Source organism: Carassius auratus, chromosome 8, assembly GCF_003368295.1.
Source record: "Carassius auratus strain Wakin chromosome 8, ASM336829v1, whole genome shotgun sequence".
Lineage (NCBI taxonomy): Eukaryota > Metazoa > Chordata > Actinopteri > Cypriniformes > Cyprinidae > Carassius > Carassius auratus.
The window spans coordinates 14,325,917-14,349,118 of NC_039250.1; the positions used below are offsets into that span (position 1 = coordinate 14,325,917).

At 36.4% G+C, this 23,202-nt stretch overlaps 1 protein-coding gene across 2 annotated transcripts in view; it reads left to right on the forward strand.

Annotated features, from left to right (window-relative positions):
- The window catches only part of LOC113107371 (solute carrier family 12 member 5-like), a 54,840-nt gene that overhangs the window by 16,608 nt on the left and 15,030 nt on the right, over positions 1-23,202 (forward strand). For both annotated transcript variants that reach the window (XM_026269826.1, XM_026269825.1), the window contains exons 2-19: positions 8,602-8,702; positions 8,791-8,922; positions 9,124-9,270; positions 12,830-12,884; positions 13,188-13,318; positions 14,058-14,305; positions 14,391-14,602; positions 15,057-15,224; positions 15,474-15,572; positions 15,815-15,872; positions 16,837-17,011; positions 17,110-17,228; positions 20,274-20,372; positions 20,631-20,750; positions 21,781-21,885; positions 22,032-22,200; positions 22,277-22,472; positions 22,890-23,059. In XM_026269826.1, coding sequence (XP_026125611.1) covers positions 8,602-8,702; positions 8,791-8,922; positions 9,124-9,270; positions 12,830-12,884; positions 13,188-13,318; positions 14,058-14,305; positions 14,391-14,602; positions 15,057-15,224; positions 15,474-15,572; positions 15,815-15,872; positions 16,837-17,011; positions 17,110-17,228; positions 20,274-20,372; positions 20,631-20,750; positions 21,781-21,885; positions 22,032-22,200; positions 22,277-22,472; positions 22,890-23,059 — 2,504 coding nt within the window. The remainder of the gene's footprint in view (positions 1-8,601; positions 8,703-8,790; positions 8,923-9,123; positions 9,271-12,829; positions 12,885-13,187; positions 13,319-14,057; positions 14,306-14,390; positions 14,603-15,056; positions 15,225-15,473; positions 15,573-15,814; positions 15,873-16,836; positions 17,012-17,109; positions 17,229-20,273; positions 20,373-20,630; positions 20,751-21,780; positions 21,886-22,031; positions 22,201-22,276; positions 22,473-22,889; positions 23,060-23,202) is intronic.

Here is a 23,202-nt window from a genome sequence, read left to right on the forward strand (position 1 = left end):
GGCATCTGTGGTTCCATTAAACATGTTTAACATATATAGAGCATTCAGAATGTTTCTGAAAGGTTCTTTGGGGAACCAAATATAATTCTTCCATGGTATCACTGGGAAAACCCCTTTTGGAACCTTTAATTTTAAAGATTGTGGAGGATCATTTGTGAGAAGCATAAAATTCTGGGTTATCAGGGCAAGCAGTAATTGCAGTTTGGCTCTCTGTGTATATACTAGATAAAGGCCTTTGTCCTGAGGGAAAGCTATGTTGCCATCATGATTAAAAAGGGATATAGTTTAACGCTACTGGTGTAATATAAGGAGAGAGTAGAGTGGAGTGCTGTTTATGAAACAAAATAAATAGTTTTCTGAAACACAATCCCTCTTTCAGTAAACAAAGTTAATCTTTGGCCATGACCCAGAAGTGATGCAATGTAATTGATCTCTTCGTAAGAGACCGGATAAGATTGGTATTATGAAAAATAGAGGATGTATAAAAAGGCAGCAATGAAAATAACTTCTAGTGAGCTGAGATTTTTTATATATATATATATATATACTGAAATTTGTAAGATTTATCTTGTAAATTTGGATAATATTTTATTATTTACATCTTTCTGTATTCAGAAACATGTACACTTTCCTCTTGCTGAACCCATCTAACATTATAACATTTTATTTTCCATTTTTCTTTTCAGTTTAGCTAAGTTTTCATCAGTGTAGTAACAAGTTATTATGGTGTTTTCCCCAGTAAAAAAATATTTAAAATACATTTATTTCATGCTAAGTATAGTTCAAGGCCCGGTTTCCCGATAACGCTCACTCTTAGTGTGCTAAGAAGACCTCGAAAGATATATCTTACCAAAATTGTTCATGTTCCTAAGTGTGTTCCCCGAAGTGTCCCTTAGGAAGCTCTTAGCACGCTGCCTCTTATGTCCGACGTAACAAGAGCGCTGTCCAAAGTGAGGGTGCTGAATTAGTTGGTATCGATTGCTCATGAATCGATTTTCCACTTCACGCGATGGTGCAATACAGCGTTAAGAAAGACAACACGTTCTATGCAAATGAAATATTCCTCAAATTATTATAGTAACATTTATTTTAACTTATTTTAAGTTATCAGTAGAATATAGACTATAAATTGAATTATCAAATGGTCAGTAATATGTTCACACCATATGTTGTGTAGGATAGACGAACCGGGTATTCCTCGCTAATCTTCCACCCTCCTTATCCCGTTGTGCCACTTGTGCCCCTTTTGACATGGGTTTAACGACTTAGAAAAATTATATAATACACTTTTATATTAATGGTAAGGTACTTTACAATCAGAATTGATTGGCAAGCAGCTGCAGTTATGTGGTATTGATTGCAATTGGTTTATGTTTTTAATAAAAAGCAACCTATCTACAATGAACAGAGAGAGAGAGAGTTAGATACAAAATATGCTGGGGAAGCAACGTAAAAAAGGGCACCAAGCCTCTCGTCAGAGGAAGTTGAAGTTTTGCTGGACCTTGCCATGAGGTCAGATAGCACACCCCTATGGTCCACTATAACCTGAACGTTTATGGCCGCGTATACCGTTCGCGATATGTATACGCCTGATCAGTCACTGATGGATTGGCGATTGGGATGAGTGTGCCATCCACCGTGTGTAATCCCCGGCATGGCGACGCAGGGCGTTGGTGACAGTGTGGACGCACCTCCACGCAGAGGTCTCGATTAGGCTGTAGCCCTCTCCCACGACCTCGATGAATCTCTCTGTAGCAAAAAATAAATAAATTAGCGCTGGGCTTCAGAGCTTAAAGCAAAATTCCGCCACGTTTGCCTGGCAAGCGCAGGTCTGAGAAGGTCCAGCAGCTCCATAATGAGCTGTCTTGGGAGGCGATTTTTTTTTAATATAGCCACGTCAGGAAAAATGTCAAAAGGGCTTAAGTTTTGCAGAATAAAAAAATTGACATGGACTAAACGGCTCCGCATCCGGCTCCGTCTTTGATTCAATACAAGGACACGTTGGATCGCTGCCATAGTTGGTTGCTTACTGGACACCACCATGCTTACCCATTTATAGATCTTAGCCATTTAGAGCCAAATTGTTTGCCAGATTTTAATTATCAAAAAAATTGATTGTCAATTTGCTTTAATTACATTACTAAAAAGCCTAGGCTAATTACAACCATATTAGTTCTGATAACACATAAAGTCAACTTCATAAATAGGCCTGTATCCATTGCGAACATAATTTATTATGAGTCTTAAAAAAATAACATAAAATCATTGTTGAGCCACAACATTGTCAACATACCATAGTTTGACTTGTACTGTGCTGCGCTGGTTTCTAAAGACTGCTGTACAGTAGCGCTTTGAGCTCAAACAAGCTAAGAGAGAGCTTACGAATGGCCCAGACCAACCTTACGAAAGTATGACTTACAGTTTTACTGTCACCATTGATGAGTATTGTTTGGTTTTGAATAATATTGATCTATAAATGAAAGATATCTGAAGTATACTTGCAATAGTTCTACATTAGCACAATCAAATATGCTTCAGTATATCTTTATTTGGACCTAATTAATAGAGTTTAGCATCATGAGTCAATGATCAATTATAATCAATCAAGCAAATAAAAGACATCTTTTTTATGAGGGAACCAAACAAGAACAAGAAGATCCAACAATTTAGGACTTCTGGATACAGCATCTCTAATGCAAACTGACCATTTAGATAGTGCCTTTTTACCACCAACAGTACAAGACGTGTTCTGAGTCATACAGTGAGACCGAGGTGGTTTAGCGAGGACCGTGTTGTTTTCCCAAACAACAAAACGTGAATCACTGAAGATCTGAAGGACCTGCTGAGCCAATAGAAGGTGGTAGGAAGAAAAAAGGAGGAGGCAAAGAGGATAAAGGAAGACATTAAAATGGTACTTGAGATAGGGGAGAAATGATAACAGCACACTCATGATTGCAAACTTAGTCAGAACAGCATGAAGGTGGTGTGAAGTGGGATGAAAACCATCACCGACTGCGAACTGGCCAGTAGTCATGCATTAAAGCAAAGCTTGTTTTCGTCAAATTTGGTTTTCAGTTGCCCACCATAACCCTTTCATGCAGAGAGGACACTGAAGCCTCCATCCCACTCCCTCAGTCTCTGCCTGGCTATCTCTGCTGATCAGTTGTGAAGGGAATTGAGGAAGCCCCATAAAGCGGCACAGCCTGATATAATCAGCCTCAGGGAGCTCAAGACACAAGCTAACCATTTCTGCAGGCTTCTCAAACACCTGCTCTCTCCTTCGGTTAGATAAAGGTGCTTCAATTCAGGAGCTGACAAAGATGACATTCAGCTTTAGGGAATATCAGATCATGAAGTCCTTTAAGGGGCTGGACCCCGAAATGGCTTGGATCCCTGGTCGTCTAAACTGGATTCATTGTATCCTGACAGTCTGATCTTTATGCTCCAGATAGGGCCTGTTCTTGCCCACTTTTTGCCCACTTCTAGGCTTTGGGTTTGTGAAAAATTCTAAATGTTCTCCACATTTTGAGTATTTCCCTTTCCGAAAAAAAATTTAATAAATAAAAAAAAATTAAAAATGTACTGAATATTTTTCTTAAAGACTGCATTATAATATTACACTTTTATGATGTTTCTTACAGCTAAGTACACTTTTAAAATTAGGTTTTGTAATAATGTCAAATTAAAAGCTTTACTTAGAAGCACATTTTAAATTGTGTTTAATAGTCATTCTATTTTGATATGTTGTTTAACCTACTAAATTACATGTAAAGTAGTTGTTTATAAATTAACAAAAGTGTGTGATTCAATATTACATTTAAATATATTATATTTGAAATGAAGCTAATTTGCAACTTTATCATAACAAATGTGCAATTGCAATCATATTTACATGCATGACAAATAAGTTTCAATAGAAATGACATTCAGGTATATGCATATTATGAAATTGTGTTAAGTCCTACTTAAGTGGGTCAAAAAGCAATATAAATTTAAACTGCAAACATTTTCATTTAATTGCAAAAAAAAAGTGTCTGATAATAAGTATACCCATACAAAATAAGTATATCCACAATAAGTGCTTAAGTGCACTTCTTTGTCATAAGAGTCAACACATGGATCCACACACCAAAAATATTTCAAATTATGAAGTACTGAATGTGTTATGAAGTACTAAACACTAAATGTGACCATACAAATGCAAGAGAAAGAAAAAGGGAAAAACATTAAAATTTAAAAAGCAGATTAATTTGATGTCATGGGCTGAAATGAGCTTTGAAAAGCAGATTTTAAAACTGTGGATTATAAAAAGGCAAAGGTGCTTAGAGGGTACGAGTGCAGTGCTGTCTTAATTTCACTGAACATTCCCATATTAACAGATGTATCTGAGCAACATGACTGTTCATTTGTAGTTTTTGTATTTTGACTTTTTATAGTACACTGGGGCTTTGACTTCTGGTTTTACTGTTGTTTTATATCAGTTTTATGCTTTCATATCAAATGTGCTGATGTAACAACAATTAACTTTTACTGTTAATCACTCAACAGTGACCATTAGCATTTAAAAAAAAAAAAATTCTGAGCCATATTGTAACAGCATATGAGCTCAATAAAGAGCCAATCCCCCAAACGTGGAAGTCAGACAAAGTAAAATAAAATAGACAGTCTGTTTTGCCAAACATAAGTTAAATTGCTAGCATTGTAAAAAACAGCAACTAGTTCCTTGTGAAAAATGACTATTGAATGTGCACTTGCAAAACTATAAAATCTACTTATAATGTTATATTACTTTTTTAAGTTTACTTAAATGTGTTAAAAAAAAAAGTCATGGATTTGTGCTTACTTTAAGTATACTGTATAATTACTTTTTATTTCATTATTATCTGCAAATACAGATTTTAAATATACTTTTTTTATAACTTGTTATGCTAAAATGTTATGCTAAAGTGTAACTTTTTCACAATAGCTGCTAAGCTAAACTGCATGAAATAAGAACATGATGCTCATGTTCTGCTTTAGCCTACTCAGCCTACACATTTTGCTCATCACTAATTAGCATTTACTTATTTAGTCTTTGATGGGCTGTGTGAAATATGCATAAAGTTCCCATGAATTTCTTCCCTTGATCTTCTGCAGGCTTTGACTGACTCATCATGCTAATCACACATGCTGATGTGAAAGTGATAACTGTTCGATATGAAGAACAGGGAAGTGCTATAAGTATGGACTGATGCACTAATAATTTCACAAAGCTTAGATATTAGCAATATCACTGACATATTAATACTTCTAACTTATCATTTAACTAGTACTTTTATAAATAGGTGACTTATATTACACATAGAAACAGCCTAAAACAACATGGCATAACGGGACAATTCTGATAAAAAATGAAATGATCAGTGCTAATCTTCAACTGTTACCCCAGTAGAAGGAGACAAACATCTTTTTGAGTTAGTGTTCTGAATAATTCATTCAAGCGATTCATTCAAAACACTGATTCGTTCAGCTGAATCATTCACTCAACCAGTTTGTTCAAGACACTGATTTTGGAAAATATTTTTGCTGGTGAAGTAAAAGTAGACCAAGTAAGTGGCAATATTTGGTGTAAATTGTAAGTTGTGTAATATAAACTTCTTATTTGTTGAACACATTGTATGAAAGCAGTATCATAATCACGTTTGTTTGAATATCACCGCAGGTGTGATTCAGCTATATTGCTAGTGTGATATTGCTTAAATATAATTTGATCACATACAATGTTAGTTTATAGCTTATAACGAATAGAACAGGACAAGAGAGCTGGCCTGAGGTATGTATGTGTGTGTGTGTGTGTGTGTGTGTGTGTGTGTGTGTGTGTGTGTGTGTGTGTGTGTGTGTGTGTGTGTGTGTATTTTCTAATAGTGCAAAGACAGTTATGAAAACTAAGCATCAGCTACTTGCTCTTGCCTCTGCTTCATTGCAGAACCAGAGACATAAAATGGACCGCAGGGCAGAATCAGCAGACCCCTCATCTAGCAAGTTTTGATATCTGGAGGAAGCCTTGTAATAAGTCTAGAGATGCTTCTAGAGTCTAGAGTCCCTTCTGGGGTTGTAAAAATAAACCTAATGCTTCAGTTATATATTTCACCACCCAGCATGAAAGATGTCAGAGATTAGGATCTATCTCAATCTGTATACCAATCTTTTTCTCATTATTGCTCATTACATTGTGAGTCTGCTGGGGTTGTGGGATGGTATGTGTCAAGAGAGCCAGAAGTAGGACACATACAGAAGGAACCAAGTGCTAAGTTTTCAAACTATGTGAGACCATGGATGCCTAAATTAAATATATATGGCTTTAAATCATTAAAGTACTATTTGAAAATGTCTGAAAATATAAAATTGCTCTGCAGATAATTTTGCATAATGTTCCATGTACAAACCTTAAAATAAAAACGTAATTAATATGATTCTTAATGATTACATATATGAAGTCATAAATAAATAATCATTAAATTATTGTGTTACACATCATTATTAAAATTCAATAAAAAAAAAATCTTTAAAAGACCATCTCAACTTTATTTTTCTTTGATCATATTCAACAGTGCTTTCTGTTATGGAATTTTTGTTTATGGCTGAATTTTTTTTATTTTTTAAAGGCAATTAAATCAATTATATTTGGTTTGAAAAAGATAAGAGCTTTGAAAAAAAAAATAATAATCATTTTTTGTGTGTGTGTGTCCTTATTTTTTTTTTACTACTTTAGGAAGCACAAGGCTTGGCGGCATATTGATTCAGCACTGACAGATGAAATTACGAGGTGATGAATTGTGTGTTTAAAGGTCATAGGGATCGCAGGTCAGTAAGCAGGCAAAGGCTGTGAAAATTAAAATGTACAAGGTTTTGCCAGGAAGCATGATTAATTAAACTAATACATCAGATTAAACCGGGCAAGCGAAGAGGCAGGATTCCCTTGGCCATTTAATGAGCATGCTCCCACATATAATTATGTTAGAGAAGGGAGGGAAGGTGACAGCATACTAAAGAAATTACAGTACGCACTCAAATTTAGAAATACACACAATTAAAAACCATTATGTATTAAAAGGACACAACAGCGTTGTGCAGAACTGTGAGGTTCATGTTGCACTGCTTCAGATTTAAGCGATCAAAAGTTCCTGTGATAAAGGATGTGCGACTGAAAGCAGTAGTGTAAAAATAGGCTCAGAAGCGGGTTGTTGCTATGGAAGAGCATGTCGAAATCCTGGAATTCCTCACCCACACACACACTGATACACAAGCAGTGCACCATGTTAATGTGCTACTTTTTGTCTTCACTGTTGTATTCATCCACCCCTTTCCTGTTCTTTCCTTTTAGATGGACAGGAAAGTGTAACAACTTGAAACTGCCCTGCACACAGCACTTGTAGTTTGCGTGAGATGTTAAAAGATGATCTGAATCAAGAGAAGAGCATATTAAACCAAACAAGCTTTTGTTGTAAATATGATTATACAGAATAATTCTGAAATGCATGCTAATGTGACAGTGTTGATCTTACAAGTAAGCAAATCAGTGGGACCAATGTCTAAAAAACAAATGGGTCATTGTTTTTTATTTGGTGTTGATTTTGATGAATTTAATGCATAATGTAATTATGTAAAATATACAATTTAACAGAATTTTATCTGAAGTTTAGCCTTTTTTTTTTTTTTTTTTTTTGGTTATCCAATGTACACTACAGTTCAAAAGTTTGTGTTATATAAGATTTTTGGTCCCACTTTATATTAGGTGGCCTTAACTACTATGTACTTACATAAAAAAATAAGTACAATGCACTTATTGTGTTCGTATTTTGTATTGTAAAACACTTTTGCTGCTATTGAGGTGGGATAGGGGTAAGGTTAGGGAGAGGGTTGGAGGTATGGGTAAGTTTAAGGGTGGGTTAAGGTGTAAAGTATGGGTCAACAGTGTAATTATAAATTTAATTACAGAAATTAAATACAGATGTAATTACACGTATATATGTTTTAAATATAAGTACAATGTAAAAACATGTATGTACACAATAAGTACATTCTACTAAATTATTAATTAAAATGTAAGTACATAGTAGTTAAGGCCACTTAATATAAAGTGGGTCCAGATTTTTTTAAGGTTTTTGTGTGTGTGTGTGTGTGTGTGTTCTCTTAGGTTTGCCTATGCTGCATGCATACAATAAAAATATTAATATTGTGGAATATTATTACAATTTTAGCAAAATTGAATGTCCAGCATTATTACTCCAGTATTTAGTGTCACAATTCTTCAGAAATCATTCTAAAATGCTGATATGCTGTTTCTAGAAACATTTCTTTTTATTGTCAATGTTTTTATTTTATTTTTTTATCCTTTTTTATGATTCTTTGATGAATAGAAAGGTCAAAAGAAACTTTTGTAATTTTATACAAACTGTATCTTTATTGTCGCTTTTGACCACTGGAATGCATCCTTGCTGAATAAAAGTCATGATTTATTTCAAAATATAGTCTTGCTAACCCAAAACTTACTTCCTTTGTAAATAAATTGTAAATAGCTCAGATTCTAATAAACAATGTTCAATTCCTGTTTGTTCGCAGGAGATGCGACATCCAAGGAAAGCAGCCCCTTTATCAACAGCAGCACCAGTGACGTAGAGAAAAGCCAGCAGTATGATGGGAAAAACATGGCCCTGTTTGAGGTAGTCCAGCTCTGCTAATGATTTGAAACAGTTAGAAATGAATGTGCAGTAAGTTTACACGTTTTGTTTGTATGTGTGTGATGTGTAGGAGGAGATGGACACCAGTCCCATGGTATCTTCTCTGCTGAGCAGCCTCGCCAACTACTCCAACCTGACGCAGGGCAGTAAAGAGCACGAGGAGGCAGAAAACAACGAGGAGGCACGCAAGAAAACCGTGCAGGTGACAAGAACTCGTCCATTATTTCTGCAGACTGCCAAATCACTACTGACCCTTCTTTCATGAACCTCAGTCTTCTGTGTTGACGGATGGTAGCAACTCATTGACTAGGTGGATGTTGATTGAAAAGCAGCTAAAATAATGATGCTGTATATTGAGCACTATGTTCCATGGTGTCCTGATCATTGATTGGTTAATTGACAGGCTCCACGTATGGGCACTATCATGGGCGTTTACCTGCCGTGTATGCAGAACATCCTGGGGGTGATTCTGTTCCTCAGGATGACCTGGTTGGTGGGCATTGGAGGCGTCTTCGGAACTTTCACCATTGTCTTCATGTGTTGCTCCACGGTCAGTCTTAAGTGCACATACAGTACAGGAGGCATAGGGAGGTTCGGTATGCCACTGGGTTGGACACACAAGCTCAAACACTCTACAAACACACACACTATCCTTCAGATCTGAATGTATTTTACACAGACCTAAAGGTCTATTCAGGCCTAGAAAGCTGAATTCTTTATTACCATTATGCAGCAAGAGCCCCAGAGACTCCATCTCCAGAGCTTATGGTTTCCTTTTAGCCCTCTGCTCCTTTAACTGGAGATTGCTTAGAGTTATCCAGTCACTTTGTTGTAAGTCACTTAAGTGAGTTGGTGTGTGAGCATGCCAGACAGAGTTTAAGCCAAGAATATTAATGTGACCCTGGACCACAAAACCTTAAGTCGCTGGGGTATATTTGTAGCAATAGCCAAAAATACATTGTATGGGTCAAAATTATAGATTTTTCTTTATGCCAAAAATCATTAGGATATTGAGTAAAGATCATGTCCCATGAAGATATTTTGTAAATTTCCTACCGTAAATATATCAAGACTAAATTGTTGATTAGTAACATGCATTGCTAAGAATTAATTTGGAAAAATTTAAAGGTGATTTTATCAGTACTTTGATTATTTTTGCACCCTCAGATTCCAGATATTCAAATAGTTGTATCTCGGCCAAATATTGTCCTAATAAACCATACATCAGTGGAAATCTTAGTTATTCAGCTTTCAGAGGATGAATAAATCTAAATTTTAAAAAAATTGAGACTTAAGACCGGTTTTGTGGTCCAGGGTCACATATGTAAATGCTTAAATGAGGTGTTCGATTGCAAAGCTGCGAGTTTAGCACATGTCGCTCCTGCTTCTGGTGATTCTTGTGACATGTGTAGGGCCCTATGAAATCCACTTTATTTTTTCCCAGACTGTGGGATTTTATTTTTATTTTATTTTTTATTTTATTTTGAGTCCATTTGAATAAATAGATTACATTTTAATAATAAAAAAGCACATTTAAATACTGGTAGGATCTGTATATTAAATAATCATAATAATTTAGGGGCCATAAATCTATTTTCATTTCCCCCAAATTCTGATGTTTTTTTTTTTTTTTTTTTTTTTATTATGCATTTTCAGTTTTATTTTTATTGATTCAACTTTAATGGTTTAATTCAGTTTTAATAATCAAAAAAGCATGTCTAATTAATTTAATTAATACAACTTTAACAACCTAATGTTTTTTTTTACAATACTAGAACCCTATGAAATGTTTCTATTTATTTATTTATTTGAAAATGTGATCTTTCTGTATTGGCAAACAAAGTGCTGTATATCATAGGTGTAATTAGTTAAAACATGGAAGAAAGATTTGTGATATTTTGTGCAAACCTTACAAAATAAAATGTATATAATTTTTTTAATGTTATTTTGAGATGTACATTCTACTTTACAATATAAATAAATATTAGAAATATTTAGTCACAATTTCTTCAAGTTAAACCAAACTTGTTTTTGGTTTGTTGTAGTTAAGACCTTTGGAGATGAAGTTCATGTCCTCATATCCTCATGTATCCATATGCCGGTGTATAGTAAACAAAACTGCAATGTGCTTTGACACAGAGACAAACAGAACATGTTCATATTAAAATAGCAGTCTTTTTGCAGTTTAATATTCACATTTACTAGTCCATAAAATGATTTGATTAAGTGTGCAGCCATATTTTTTTTCTTTCTTTTTTTGACAAATTCCAAGTTATAGCACTTTTTGACTGGATTCCACGATTCTATTCATGTTTTCAGCATTATCAAAAGCATAGGCCCCTACGTGTGTTTGTGTGTGTATGTGTTCTTGTTTTTGTGACATATCAGGACACAACTCTGTAAAATGGCATGGGTATGACAAAGGTATTGCAAGGAGAGGGTGACTTTTTTCAAAACACATAAATCATACAGAATTAGTTTTTTTGGAGAAAGTAAAAATGCACAAAGTTTCCTGTGAGGGTTAGGGTTAGGTGTAGGGTTGGTGAAGGGCCATAGAATATACAGTTTCTACAGTACAAAAACCATTACACCTATGCGATGTCCCCACTTTTCACAAAAACAAACAAAGGTATGTGTGTGTGTGTGTGTGTGTGTGTGGGTGTGTGGTTGTTTGCATGCATTCTGTGCATGCTCATGTCACATAAAAGTGAATACTTGCTGCAGTATTTTGTTTCAGCAGTATTATGTAAGTGAATGTGCAGTGTGGTCCCACTATGAGCTCTTTCCCCTCCTGTCATATCTGTTTTAATATTGTTTGATATAAAAAGCTGAAATCTGTCCCTTCAGATTCTACCACTATAAATCCCCTATTATGCCCTTCTGACCCTGCCAAACCCCAGGAAATACACACACACACTCAGAATGATTCTGCAAAGTCACAATCGCTAGTCATTTTCACAAGGTTTGTTTCCGTCCTGGCTGCTCTGGTGGTGTAAAACTTATAAATAAATACTTCTTGCTTTGTGATTTAAAGTTTGAGTACATCAAATGTTACATGAATGTAACAATGTATGCATGCATGTTTAAGTATGATGCCATTCTAAAATTTTAAAGAAATTAATCAAAAATGACAGTAAAGATATTTATAATATTAGATTATATTGCTGTTCTTTAGAAATAAGCCTGATATAAAATTAAAAAAGTATCACAGTTTTCGCAAAAAAAAAAAAATAAGCAGCACAGTTGTTTTCGACATTGATAATAATCAGAAAGGTTTTTTGCGTAGCTAATCAGCATATTAAAATGATTTCTGAGGGATGCTGAAAATTCAGTTTTGCAGCTTCTTCAGCATAAGAGACTACTTTTCAAATACATCAAATAAAATATGAAGACATGATAATAAAATGAGTAAAAAAATGTTTCTGAGACAGTGGTAACGTGCATGGTATGGGCATTGTGTGTAATATTGTATGTAATCATTTATTATGAAAATATTGGCAACGCTTTAGAATAAGGTCTCATATGAAAAAATTAGTCAATGGATTTTCCTTTAACAATAAGCAGTGCATTTTTTAATGCTCTCTGTCAAGGTTAGTTGTTTTATTTTATTATTTTTTTATTTTATTTTTTTCATTTTAATTTACAGTGCATTAAGTAATGTTAACAGATACAAAACTGATTTTAAAAATATATATATTTTTAAATTATAAAATTAACAAAAAAAAATACAAATACAAATAAAATACAAAATGTTGTTAATATTAACAATTGAAACCTTTTTGTTAAGTGTCAAAATATTTCATCAATAAACAAAAAAAGAACACAATAATGTTACAATATAATTACAGAGTTCATGTTTTTATGCAGTGCCTTCACTTAAAGTCAAGGGGCCTGGGACAAAATTATGATCCTCCCATTCCCTTAAGATCAATGAGTCAGCTATATGGCTGTAAACCTCCCCTAAACCGCACAATGTCTTAATGTACTCAAGGTTTCTTTTGTAATAAATACATTTTTCTTTCACGGGTCGCTGGAGGACTTAGTGGGGGCCTCTTGTCTCTGTCACTCACTGTCCCCTCTGTATTGATCTTTATTTACTCTATTTCCAGACTATGCTGACTGCTATCTCAATGAGTGCTATTGCCACCAATGGAGTTGTGCCAGGTGAGCAGAATTCAGCATGTTTGTGTTTGTGTGGAGATGCCCAGAGGACGGCCTTCCTGCTGTTCTTCATGGGCAGTTAGCTACAGTGCACAGTACAGCTCCCTACTGCGCTGAGATCAGCTCCGCATTCATAACTGTGTGGATGCATGTCTGTCTCTAGGTTTATTTGAAATAACCAAAACCTGTAGATGTGCCTCATGTGTCAAAATAACTTTTCAAGAAAATAAAAATATGATGACGGTGTAAAATGATCTACTATGTGCTACTATTTGCCTAATGGTGAATTTGTTTGTGCACTTACAGCCGGAGGTTCATACTACATGATCTCTCGTTCACTGGGGCCAGAATTCGGAGGGGCTGTTGGTATATGTTTCTATCTAGGCACCACTTTTGCAGGAGCCATGTACATCCTGGGCTGCATCGAAATCCTGCTGGTACATTTACATTTCTTTGTTTGTGTGTGTGTGTGTGTGTGTGTGTGTGTATATATATATATATATATATATATATATATATATATATATATATACTAGATAATGCTAGGAACTATACTCTGTACAATATAATATTGATTATAACGCTGGAATGAGAGAATGGTTCCAAGTCATATCAGCCTAGAAAATCACAACTTTTAATTTTCTGTCGGTCTTAGTACACGATGTGACTACAGAAGAGTCAAGTTTTAAATAGGAAAAATATTGAAACGCTTTGGTATCTTTAGTCATTTTTGAGCGAGATGCTAATTGTCTAATCAGATTCAATGATCTATGCTAAGCTAAGCTAAAAGAGCTACCACCAGTTCTGTTTAACTCTAGGGGAGATGGAAAATGAGTCTATTTAAAAAAATAATAATTTCCTTTGACTCACCTTTAACCAGTTTGTCATTACAAACCTGAGTTTCTTTATTTTGTTGAACACAAAATATATTTTGAAGGATGTTGGTAGCCAAACAGTTGCTGGTAGCCAATGACTTCCAAACTATCTGTGGGAACCAAAAACTATTTAGTTACTAACATTCTTCAAAATATCTTCTTGTCTAGACAAAACAAATTAAGTGACCCTAACAAATTAAGGGCGTGTAAATGAAGACAAAGTTTTCATTTTCGGGTGAACTATTCCTTTAACAATTGGATACTTCTTCGCTATTTCTTTCTGTTTTCTTCTTTTTTCTAGATCTACATTGTGCCAGCTGCTGCCATATTTAAGATGGAGGGTCTGGAGGGAGCAGAGGCCGAGGCAGCGCTGTTGAATAACATGCGTGTGTACGGTACCATCGTGCTTTCCTTCATGGCTTTAGTCGTCTTTGTCGGCGTGAAGTATGTCAACAAGTTGGCCCTTGTGTTCCTCGCCTGTGTCATTCTCTCCATTCTCGCTGTCTACGCTGGTGTCATCAAGACATCTTTTGACCCGCCAGACTTTCCGTAAGTAGAATTTTGTGTCTAAATTGTTTCTTTAGGGTACAAAATACAGAAGTGACTATAATCAATCAGCCCTTATCCTGCGTAGGGTTTGTGTGCTCGGGAACCGAACTCTTGTGTCAAAGGGATTTGACATTTGTGCCAAGACCATTGAGAGAGGCAATGCCACAGTCACCACTAAGCTTTGGAGAGCCTTCTGTGACTCTGAGTTCCTGAACGCCACCTGCGATGAGTATTTCAGCAGCAACAACGTCAGTCAGATCCAGGGAATCCCGGGAATCACCAGTGGCATCATGGCAGGTTAGAAAACACCAACACTCACACTGATATCTTCATATTCACCACCATATTTTACTGTTTCAGTAATACTTTAATAACTTACTTTTTAAAATAAATACTGTTCTTTTGAAATGTCTGTTCAATATGGAATCCTAAAATAAACATTTCCTTAAAAATATGAAGAGGCGCAACAGTTTTCAACACTGATGATAATAATAAATGTTTCTTGAGCACCAAATCAGCATATTCTGAATGAATCCTGAAGGATCGTGTGACACTGAAGAGTGGAGTAATGATGTTGAATATTCAGCTTTGACCACAGGAATAAATTACATTTCAAATACAATTACTAAATCTTGGTGAATATAATATGATTATTTAAATTTAATGTTCAAAATTGATATACTCATTTTCTGTAATTCTGTTTTAAAATTACATGGGGAAAAAATCTAGTCTTTTTGTGTTTGTTTTACAGAAAACCTCTTCAGTACCTTTATGGAGAAAAATTCAATCTTAGAGAAGCGAGGTATACCAGCAGTGCTCGACCCTGAGGCCCCAGAAACCAACACTAACCGATACGTCCTGGCTGATATCACAAGCTTCTTCACCCTGCTGGTTGGCATCTACTTCCCCTCGGTCACAGGTCAGTACAACAGTTTGATCATTAGTAGAGGAATTATTCAAATAAAAGTCTAGTTTTGGTCTGTATAATGTTTATTATGGCTTTTTTATGTTAGGTAACATTAATTTGAATCTTACTTATGCTTTTGTCTTTTTTATGTTTAGTAAAAACAGTAAAAGATATTTTCGTTCTCATAATATCCCTTCAATCCAGGTAGAACCTGACCTACAAATACCAGTGTCTAATATGAACATTATGTGTGTGTCACAGGTATCATGGCTGGTTCAAACCGTTCTGGTGACTTGCAGGACGCTCAGAAGTCCATCCCAATTGGTACCATCCTGGCCATCACAACCACCTCCATCATCTGTATCCTTTACTCCGAAGGCAATAACTGCTCCAGCTCTGCACAAAAAAAATGACCTGTGACTTTCACACAATGCAGAACTGGACATCTTGGAATGAACAGAATACAGTGTATTTGGATATCCAGGAAACTAAAGTGATAAAATCATAAGACTTGATGTTTCCATATGTGGGGAAATAGCTGAAATAAGGGTGAATGCCCTTTTGCCGCTTTGTGTCATTCTCCTAAATTTTTGCTCTCGCAGACATGTCTAGTGTGATTCTGTTTGGAGCGTGTGTGGACGGAGTCGTTTTGAGAGACAAGTGAGTCTGTAGCTCTATTTTAGATTCAAACTGGATTCAGTAGACTCCAAATAAATTGAAAATTAAGTTCACTTAAGTTTACGTTTTATTTTTTATATGCTTTTGTAATTTTTTGTTTTTTGTTTAAATATTTATATTTAGCTTCAGTTTTTCATTTTCATTTTAATATTTAAACTTGAACTTTATTTTATTTCAGTTAATTTCAAGGGAACATTTCTAATTTCCTTTTAAGGTTTCAACTGATATTTTTAATTTTATTCTATTTCAGCCTTATTTCAGCTGAACAAAAATGCCTTTATACTTGTAGTTAACAATAATAACAGTTCTAGGCACAAAGATTTCAGTTTTCATTATGATTTAATTTGACTTTCAGTGATTTTGTTAAATGCTTTTGTAATTTTTTGTTGTTGTTGTTTAAATATTTCAATTTAGTTTTAATAAATTTTTATTTCAACTTTAGTTTTAGAATTTTTAATATTTAAACTTAAACAAACATTTAACATTTCTAATTTTCATCTAATATTTAAATTTTTATCTTTTATTTATATTTTTATCTTAGCCTTTTCAGTTAATGAAAATTATTTTTTATACTTTTAGTTAACAATAATAACACTCTTCTAAATATTTGTATTACATTGTTCAAATATATATATATTTTTTTCAGATTTTTTTTTTACTTGTGTATTTCATTTAATTACCTAGGCCATATTTCTAATTGTCTTTTAAGTTTTCATTATATATATATATATATATATATATATATATATATATATATATATATATATATATATATATATATATATATATATATATATATATATTGTTGTTAAGTTATATTATGTTTATGTTATGTTTATGTTATGTTATGTTATGTTATGTTATGTTTTGTTATGTTATGTCATGTCATGTTATGTTATGTGACTACTGCAGTATAAACAATAACAGTATTGTTTTGAACACACAGATTTGGGGAAGGTGTCAACGGAAACTTGGTTATTGGTACCCTAGCATGGCCCTCGCCCTGGGTCATTGTGTTCGGCTCGTTCTTCTCCACCTGTGGGGCAGGGCTTCAGAGTTTGACAGGAGCGCCCCGTCTCCTTCAGGCTATCGCCCGAGACGGCATCATTCCTTTCCTCAGGGTGCATCTCTACATTTGCCCCTTGACCATCACCCTTTGATGCTTCTATGTTTGATACTAAGTGATCACACTAACCTGATAATATTCTGCATTTGACAGGTGTTTGGTCATGGCAAAGCTAACGGTGAACCTACATGGGCTCTCCTCCTGACGGCTTGCATCTGTGAGATTGGCATCCTCATCGCCTCCCTGGATGCAGTCGCTCCCATTCTGTCCATGTAAGTAACTCTCTCCAAAAAATACACAGCACACCTCATTTGTTATGATTCCCAGAGAAACAAGAGCAATAAACTGCCTCTATTAGTATAATAAAACGTCTTCACTGTGTTCAAAAGACTCTTTTCTATGTTCTTCAGTAAATACTAAACTTATTTACAGGTATATAGCACAATACAATGCCATTAAAATGCGACTACATCCCCCCTTATTACCTTTGCAGATATGCATTACAAATGTACAGCTGTTTAAAATATGGACTTTGTCATGCTTTGGGGGTTTTTCTCAGTGGACTTCTTTTGTCTTTTTTATTTTTTTATTTTTTTTTGCGTCTGGCTGGTCTTTGATTTCAAACTGATCTGGACAGAGTGGTCTTATATAATTATTAACATGAAATCCAGAATAACTGAATTCATAAATATTCAACACCTTTAATATGACACATTTAAATTATCACTAATGCAGCCCATTGGTTTTTAATGCCTAGTTAAATGGAGATCACTTGTGTGAGGTAGAGAGGCTTCAATTAAGGGGTCAACATCTGGCATGAGCCATTAAGTCCCCACCATAACTACATGATTTAATAATCCACTGATGGCCTTTCATTCATCCAAGTATCTTCCAGCCTATCCTTAAGTATGCTTTGTTTAATTGTATTATTATTTTAAAATATTATTTAAAAAATTATTATAAATTATTTAGAAAATTTATTTTCTTTCTAAATGATAATGAACAATTCATAAAAAATATAGTTTTGTTAATATTATCGGAACACATTAATATAAAACATTATCTAAAAATATAATATAATTTTTTATATATTATTTATTCAAATATATTAGCATTTTGAAATATTATAGCATTTTGCCCAGCATTTTTTTAATTTTTAAAAATAATATCAAAAAATTGTCTACAGAATATTTTATTTAATTATATTCTTATTATATTAAAGTAACAATTACTTTTAAATGGGAAACAAAAATAAAATTGTACTGTCATTTAATTCTACTGTGGAAATGCAAACTAATCTGTATTTAGTAACTATAATAAAAGTTGTCCATGTGTGTTTTTGGTTTGACATAGAATATTATATAAATATAAATAAGTACATACTGTATATGCACATAAATAGTGGTTCATGACTGCAAAACAAAACATGAAAACTTTCAAAGGGGGCAGAATATCTCTTTATTGTTACGTTCATGGACTTTCTGTTTCCCTATTTTGGTCATGTCCCGTTTCTTGTTTGGTTAATTGATTAATCCCCACCTGTTCTCCATTCTACAGATTACCTCCCTTGTGTTTAAAACCCTGTCTGTTTAGTTCCTACTGGTCCGCGATTATCAATGCTACCTCTGTTAATGTTATTGATGTCCATTAAACTCCTCTTTTGATTTATTATCCTCCTCGTTCGTCTGATTCCCACGCCTGCATACACAGCCCGTAACAGAACCGCGGACCGAAAAGTGAATTTAGCAGCATTTTTCGTTCCTTTTTGTTTTGTATTATCCCTCACCTGGAATGGCTATTCCAGCAGTCCAACTCCTGTGCCTGGAGCAACTGGACCGTTCGCTGGAGGATCATACCAGGGACTTTATCGATCTGGCGTGCCTTACCAGCTTCCCAGACCACTCACTCTCTAATTTTTATCACATGGCCTGAGCGAGTGGTGTAAGACATGCCTGCCAGCAAACGGTCCCAAAGAGGATTTCGCCGCTTTTGTTGAGTGGGTGCTGGAGAATAATGGATTCCCATTCACCGTCGGCCCTGCTGAAGAGGATATCTCCAGCCCCACTCACGAACCAGAGACCAGCCATCCGCCATCAAGCTGGATGGAGCAACTGCCTGAGCCCACCACAGACGGAGAGCCTGAGCCCACCATGACGGAGCCGATTGTCGCTCCTAGATGTCCCTAGTCCCTGATTGTCTGACTAGGTGTGTGAGCCGGCTACATCTTCCGTTCCAGAGGGAGTTTTAGAGAAGCCCTGCCCACACTCCGGCCACTGAGGGTGAGCTGCACCTGGTTTCTGTAAATTATATGGAGGAATTAATAGACATTTTTCAAATGGACCTTATAGACTGGTTTGTGGAAGTAATTCCTGAATCCCCTGTGTCTCCACTGGTTCTGCCCAGCCCTGAATCTACTGTTTCTCCGCTAGTTCCGTCCAGCCCTGATCCTCCGGTGTTTCCTCCCAGCCTCCCTCTCTCACCTCCTCCTAGACCAGCCAGTTCCTCAACCTCCTCTCCTCTGGTGCCAGTCAGTCCCGCAGCTCACCCTAAGTCAGTGCCATCTGGGCGCTCCAGTCAGCCTTGGGACTTCCAGTCTCCAACTCCACCTTGGCGTAAGGATTGCCTGTCTCCGCCTCCAGCCTCCGAGCCCTGGACTCCACCTCGGTCCTTTGACGCAGCGGCTCTCCATCTGCTTGGCTCCAGCCTGGGCTCCTGATCCACTGGCACAGTCTCCGTTAGTCGGCCCCCTGGTGTCGTTGGCCCCTCTTCCACCATGCCTCCTCCCACCATCAACTCCACCATGGGTCATCTTGGCTGGTCTCTGGTGGACCATCTGGCTTCTCCTGCTCCAGGCTCCTCACTGGCTCCTCCCTCCTACTCCACCCTGGGTCCATGCTCCATACTTCCTCTCCTTTGCCTGCCCCTTGCCTACCCTACGCCCGCCTCCAGAACCCCCACCCTCCCTCCGCTGGAATTTCTCTTTCGATGCGAGGACACACCGATCCGGGAGGGGGCAACTGTTACGTTCATGGACTTTCTGGTTCCCTATTTTGGTCATGTCCCGTTTCTTGTTTGGTTAATTGATTAATCCTCACCTGTTCTCCATTCCCCAGATTACCTCCCTTGTATTTAAAACCCGGTCTTTTTAGTTCCTCCTGGTCCGCGATTATCAATGTTACCTCTGTTAATGTTATTGATGTTCATTAAACTCCTCTTTTGATTTATTATCCTCCTTGTTCGTCTGATTCCCACGCCTGCATACACAGCCCATAACATTTATTACACACAAGATGAGTTTTTATCTGTTTTACCCACAGGTTCTTCCTGATGTGCTACATGTTTGTAAATCTGGCCTGTGCGCTGCAGACACTCCTCAGGACCCCCAACTGGAGACCGCGCTTTAAATTCTACCACTGGTACAAACACACACACACACCTGCTCCCTTCAGTTTGTGTCCCGGGCAGAACGGAAAGTGTGTTTGTTTACAAAAAATTTTAGTTTGAGGGGATGAAAATAACCTTTAACCTAAAATGAAGGCAAACAGATGTATCGCACCACATAAATGCATCCTTTGTCCACCGCTAAGATCATCTGTGGTGGTTATGATTATTAATGATTATTGATTATCACAGCTGAACAAATGAGCATGAGATCTCCTGTGATGTCTCTCCAGGGCTCTGTCACTCTTGGGCATGAGCTTGTGTCTTACCCTGATGTTCCTCTGCTCCTGGTACTACGCCATTGTTGCCATGGTTATCGCCAGCTGCATCTACAAGTACATTGAATTCTGCGGGTAAGCAAACCTAAATGAGCCTCAGGAAGAGACGACCGGAGAAAAAAGGGAAAACCTAATGAGTTTCACACTAACTAGATCAATCTCACTCTTGGCAGAAAAGCCATAATTGTCTGTACAGATATTCGTTTTTTGTTTTTTCATAAGGGTTTATTTAAAAGCCTGACAAATGCAGTGGAGTAATTATTCACTGTAAATGTATATACTGTAGTTTTAGATGATTATTAGCGGAAGATTGTTGATGAATGATTATCACTTATGTAAATCAAAATTTTAAAAAAAGTGATGAAGCCTAAATGGTCCCTCTTCCTGTCCTGAAATATAATCCTAGAAATGTGGTGAATTATTACAGTCATTTATTAAAATATTAAATGTTTAGGGCCAGTATGAATTTATTTATTTATTTATTTATTTATTTATTTATTTATTTTTATGCTCACCAAGGCTGTATTTAGTTAATCAAAAATACAGTAAAACACAAATAATGTGAAATATTATTACAATTCAAAAATAAGTGTTCTCTATTTTAATACTTTTTTTATTTATTCCTGTGATATCAAAAGCAGCATCAGCTTTTCCAGCAGCATCATTTCATTCTTCTAAGTTATTACACAGTGGTGCTGCTTAATATTTTTGTGAAAACCATAATGCAGTTTTTAGGATCATCAAATTATTTTGTTAAACATTTGTAACATCTAAAAGTAATAAGAGAAGTCATGGCCTAGTGGTTAGAGAGTTTTACTCCTAACCCTAGGGTTGTGGGTTTGAGTCTCGGGCCTTCAATACCATGACTGAGGTGCCCTTGAGCAAGGCACTGAACCCCCTACTGCTCCCCGGGTGCTGCAGCATAAATGGCTGCCCACTGCTGTGTGTGTGTGTGTGTACTTTGGATGGGTTAAATGCAGAGCAAGAATTCTGAGTATGGGTCACCACACTTCACAATTTTTTTTTTTTTTCATAACTTGAGCATAGTTTGAACACATAAATCCACAGAAAGTTGAATTACCAAATGTGTATTGCTTCTCTGTAGGGCAGAGAAAGAGTGGGGCGATGGGATTCGTGGCATTTCTCTGAGTGCCGCCCGTTATGCTCTGATGAGGTTGGAGGAAGGTCCTCCTCACACTAAAAACTGGAGGTCAGTGACTGATCAGTAATATGCCTCTTCACACAACAAACAAGCAGTAAAGTGTTATAAGCAGTGTATGGACAAATGTTAAATTACATTCATCCAAAATATTGAGAATGTATTTACATTTAAAAATAATGTTATCAATCATCCAGGCCCCAGATTCTGGTGCTCATGAGTCTGGATGCGGAGCAGAACATAGAGCAGCCTCGACTGCTGTCTCTGACCAGTCAGCTGAAAGCGGGCAAAGGCTTGACCATCGTGGGAGCGTGTGTGGAGGGCACCTACTTAAACAATCAACCACAGGCGCAGGAAGGAGACCAAGTACGCGCACACACACACACAGGATCAAATCTGAGCTCCTGAAAAATGAGACACTAGTAAGCCCCATCTCTCTCAGTCCCTAAGGAAGCTGATGGAGGTCGAGAAGGTGAAGGGATTCAGTCAGGTTGTGATCTCTTCTAACCTGCGGGACGCCACCTCACACCTGATCCAGGCTGGAGGTCTAGGCGGCCTCCGTCACAACACGGTTCTGGTCAGCTTCCCTAAGAACTGGAAACAGGCTGAGGAGCGCCACCGTTGCAGGAACTTCATTGGTGAGAGCACAGCCTCTTATATCTAGTCAGTGCTGTTTTCATGACTTTTGTTGCAGCATAGCTTTACTGCTTGATAATCCTATGCTCACACAAACTATTGTAAACTGTCTTTTATGAGCAATTATAAAGACTGCACAGATATCTATATAGATGAATATGAACTTCATATTTGTCTATTACGAGGGCTGAACAGTTCATCAAAATAACATTGTTTTTGTTGATAGCCTATAAAGGAATGTAATTTGGTTGATTTAGTAATGCATGTTTTTATTATTAAACCAGTAAATTTAGATGTAACCTTTTTTTAGTGTACTGTGCTATTAGACATGAGCATCTTATGATCCACCAAATGCAAACTGTCCATCTTTGCATCCGCTCTAATTTTGGGCTGAGTGTATCACTGTCATTCCTCCACAGAGGTTATTAGAGAGACCACTGCAGCTCACTTGGCCTTGCTGGTGCCGAAGAACATCTCTGCATATCCATCAAATGGAGAGCGCTTCACTGAAGGCCACATCGACGTGTGGTGGATTGTCCATGATGGAGGCATGCTCATGCTCCTTCCCTTCCTTCTGCGCCAGCACAAGGTACTGTTGATGGAGGGATTAGGTCAGTGTTGCAGCAAATGTTTTAATATTGATGGTAATTGTACTTTACTTGTGGACAAGAACCATACAACTCTGATCTAAACACTATATATGTCTCTTAGGTGCTGTATTTAACTGAGTAA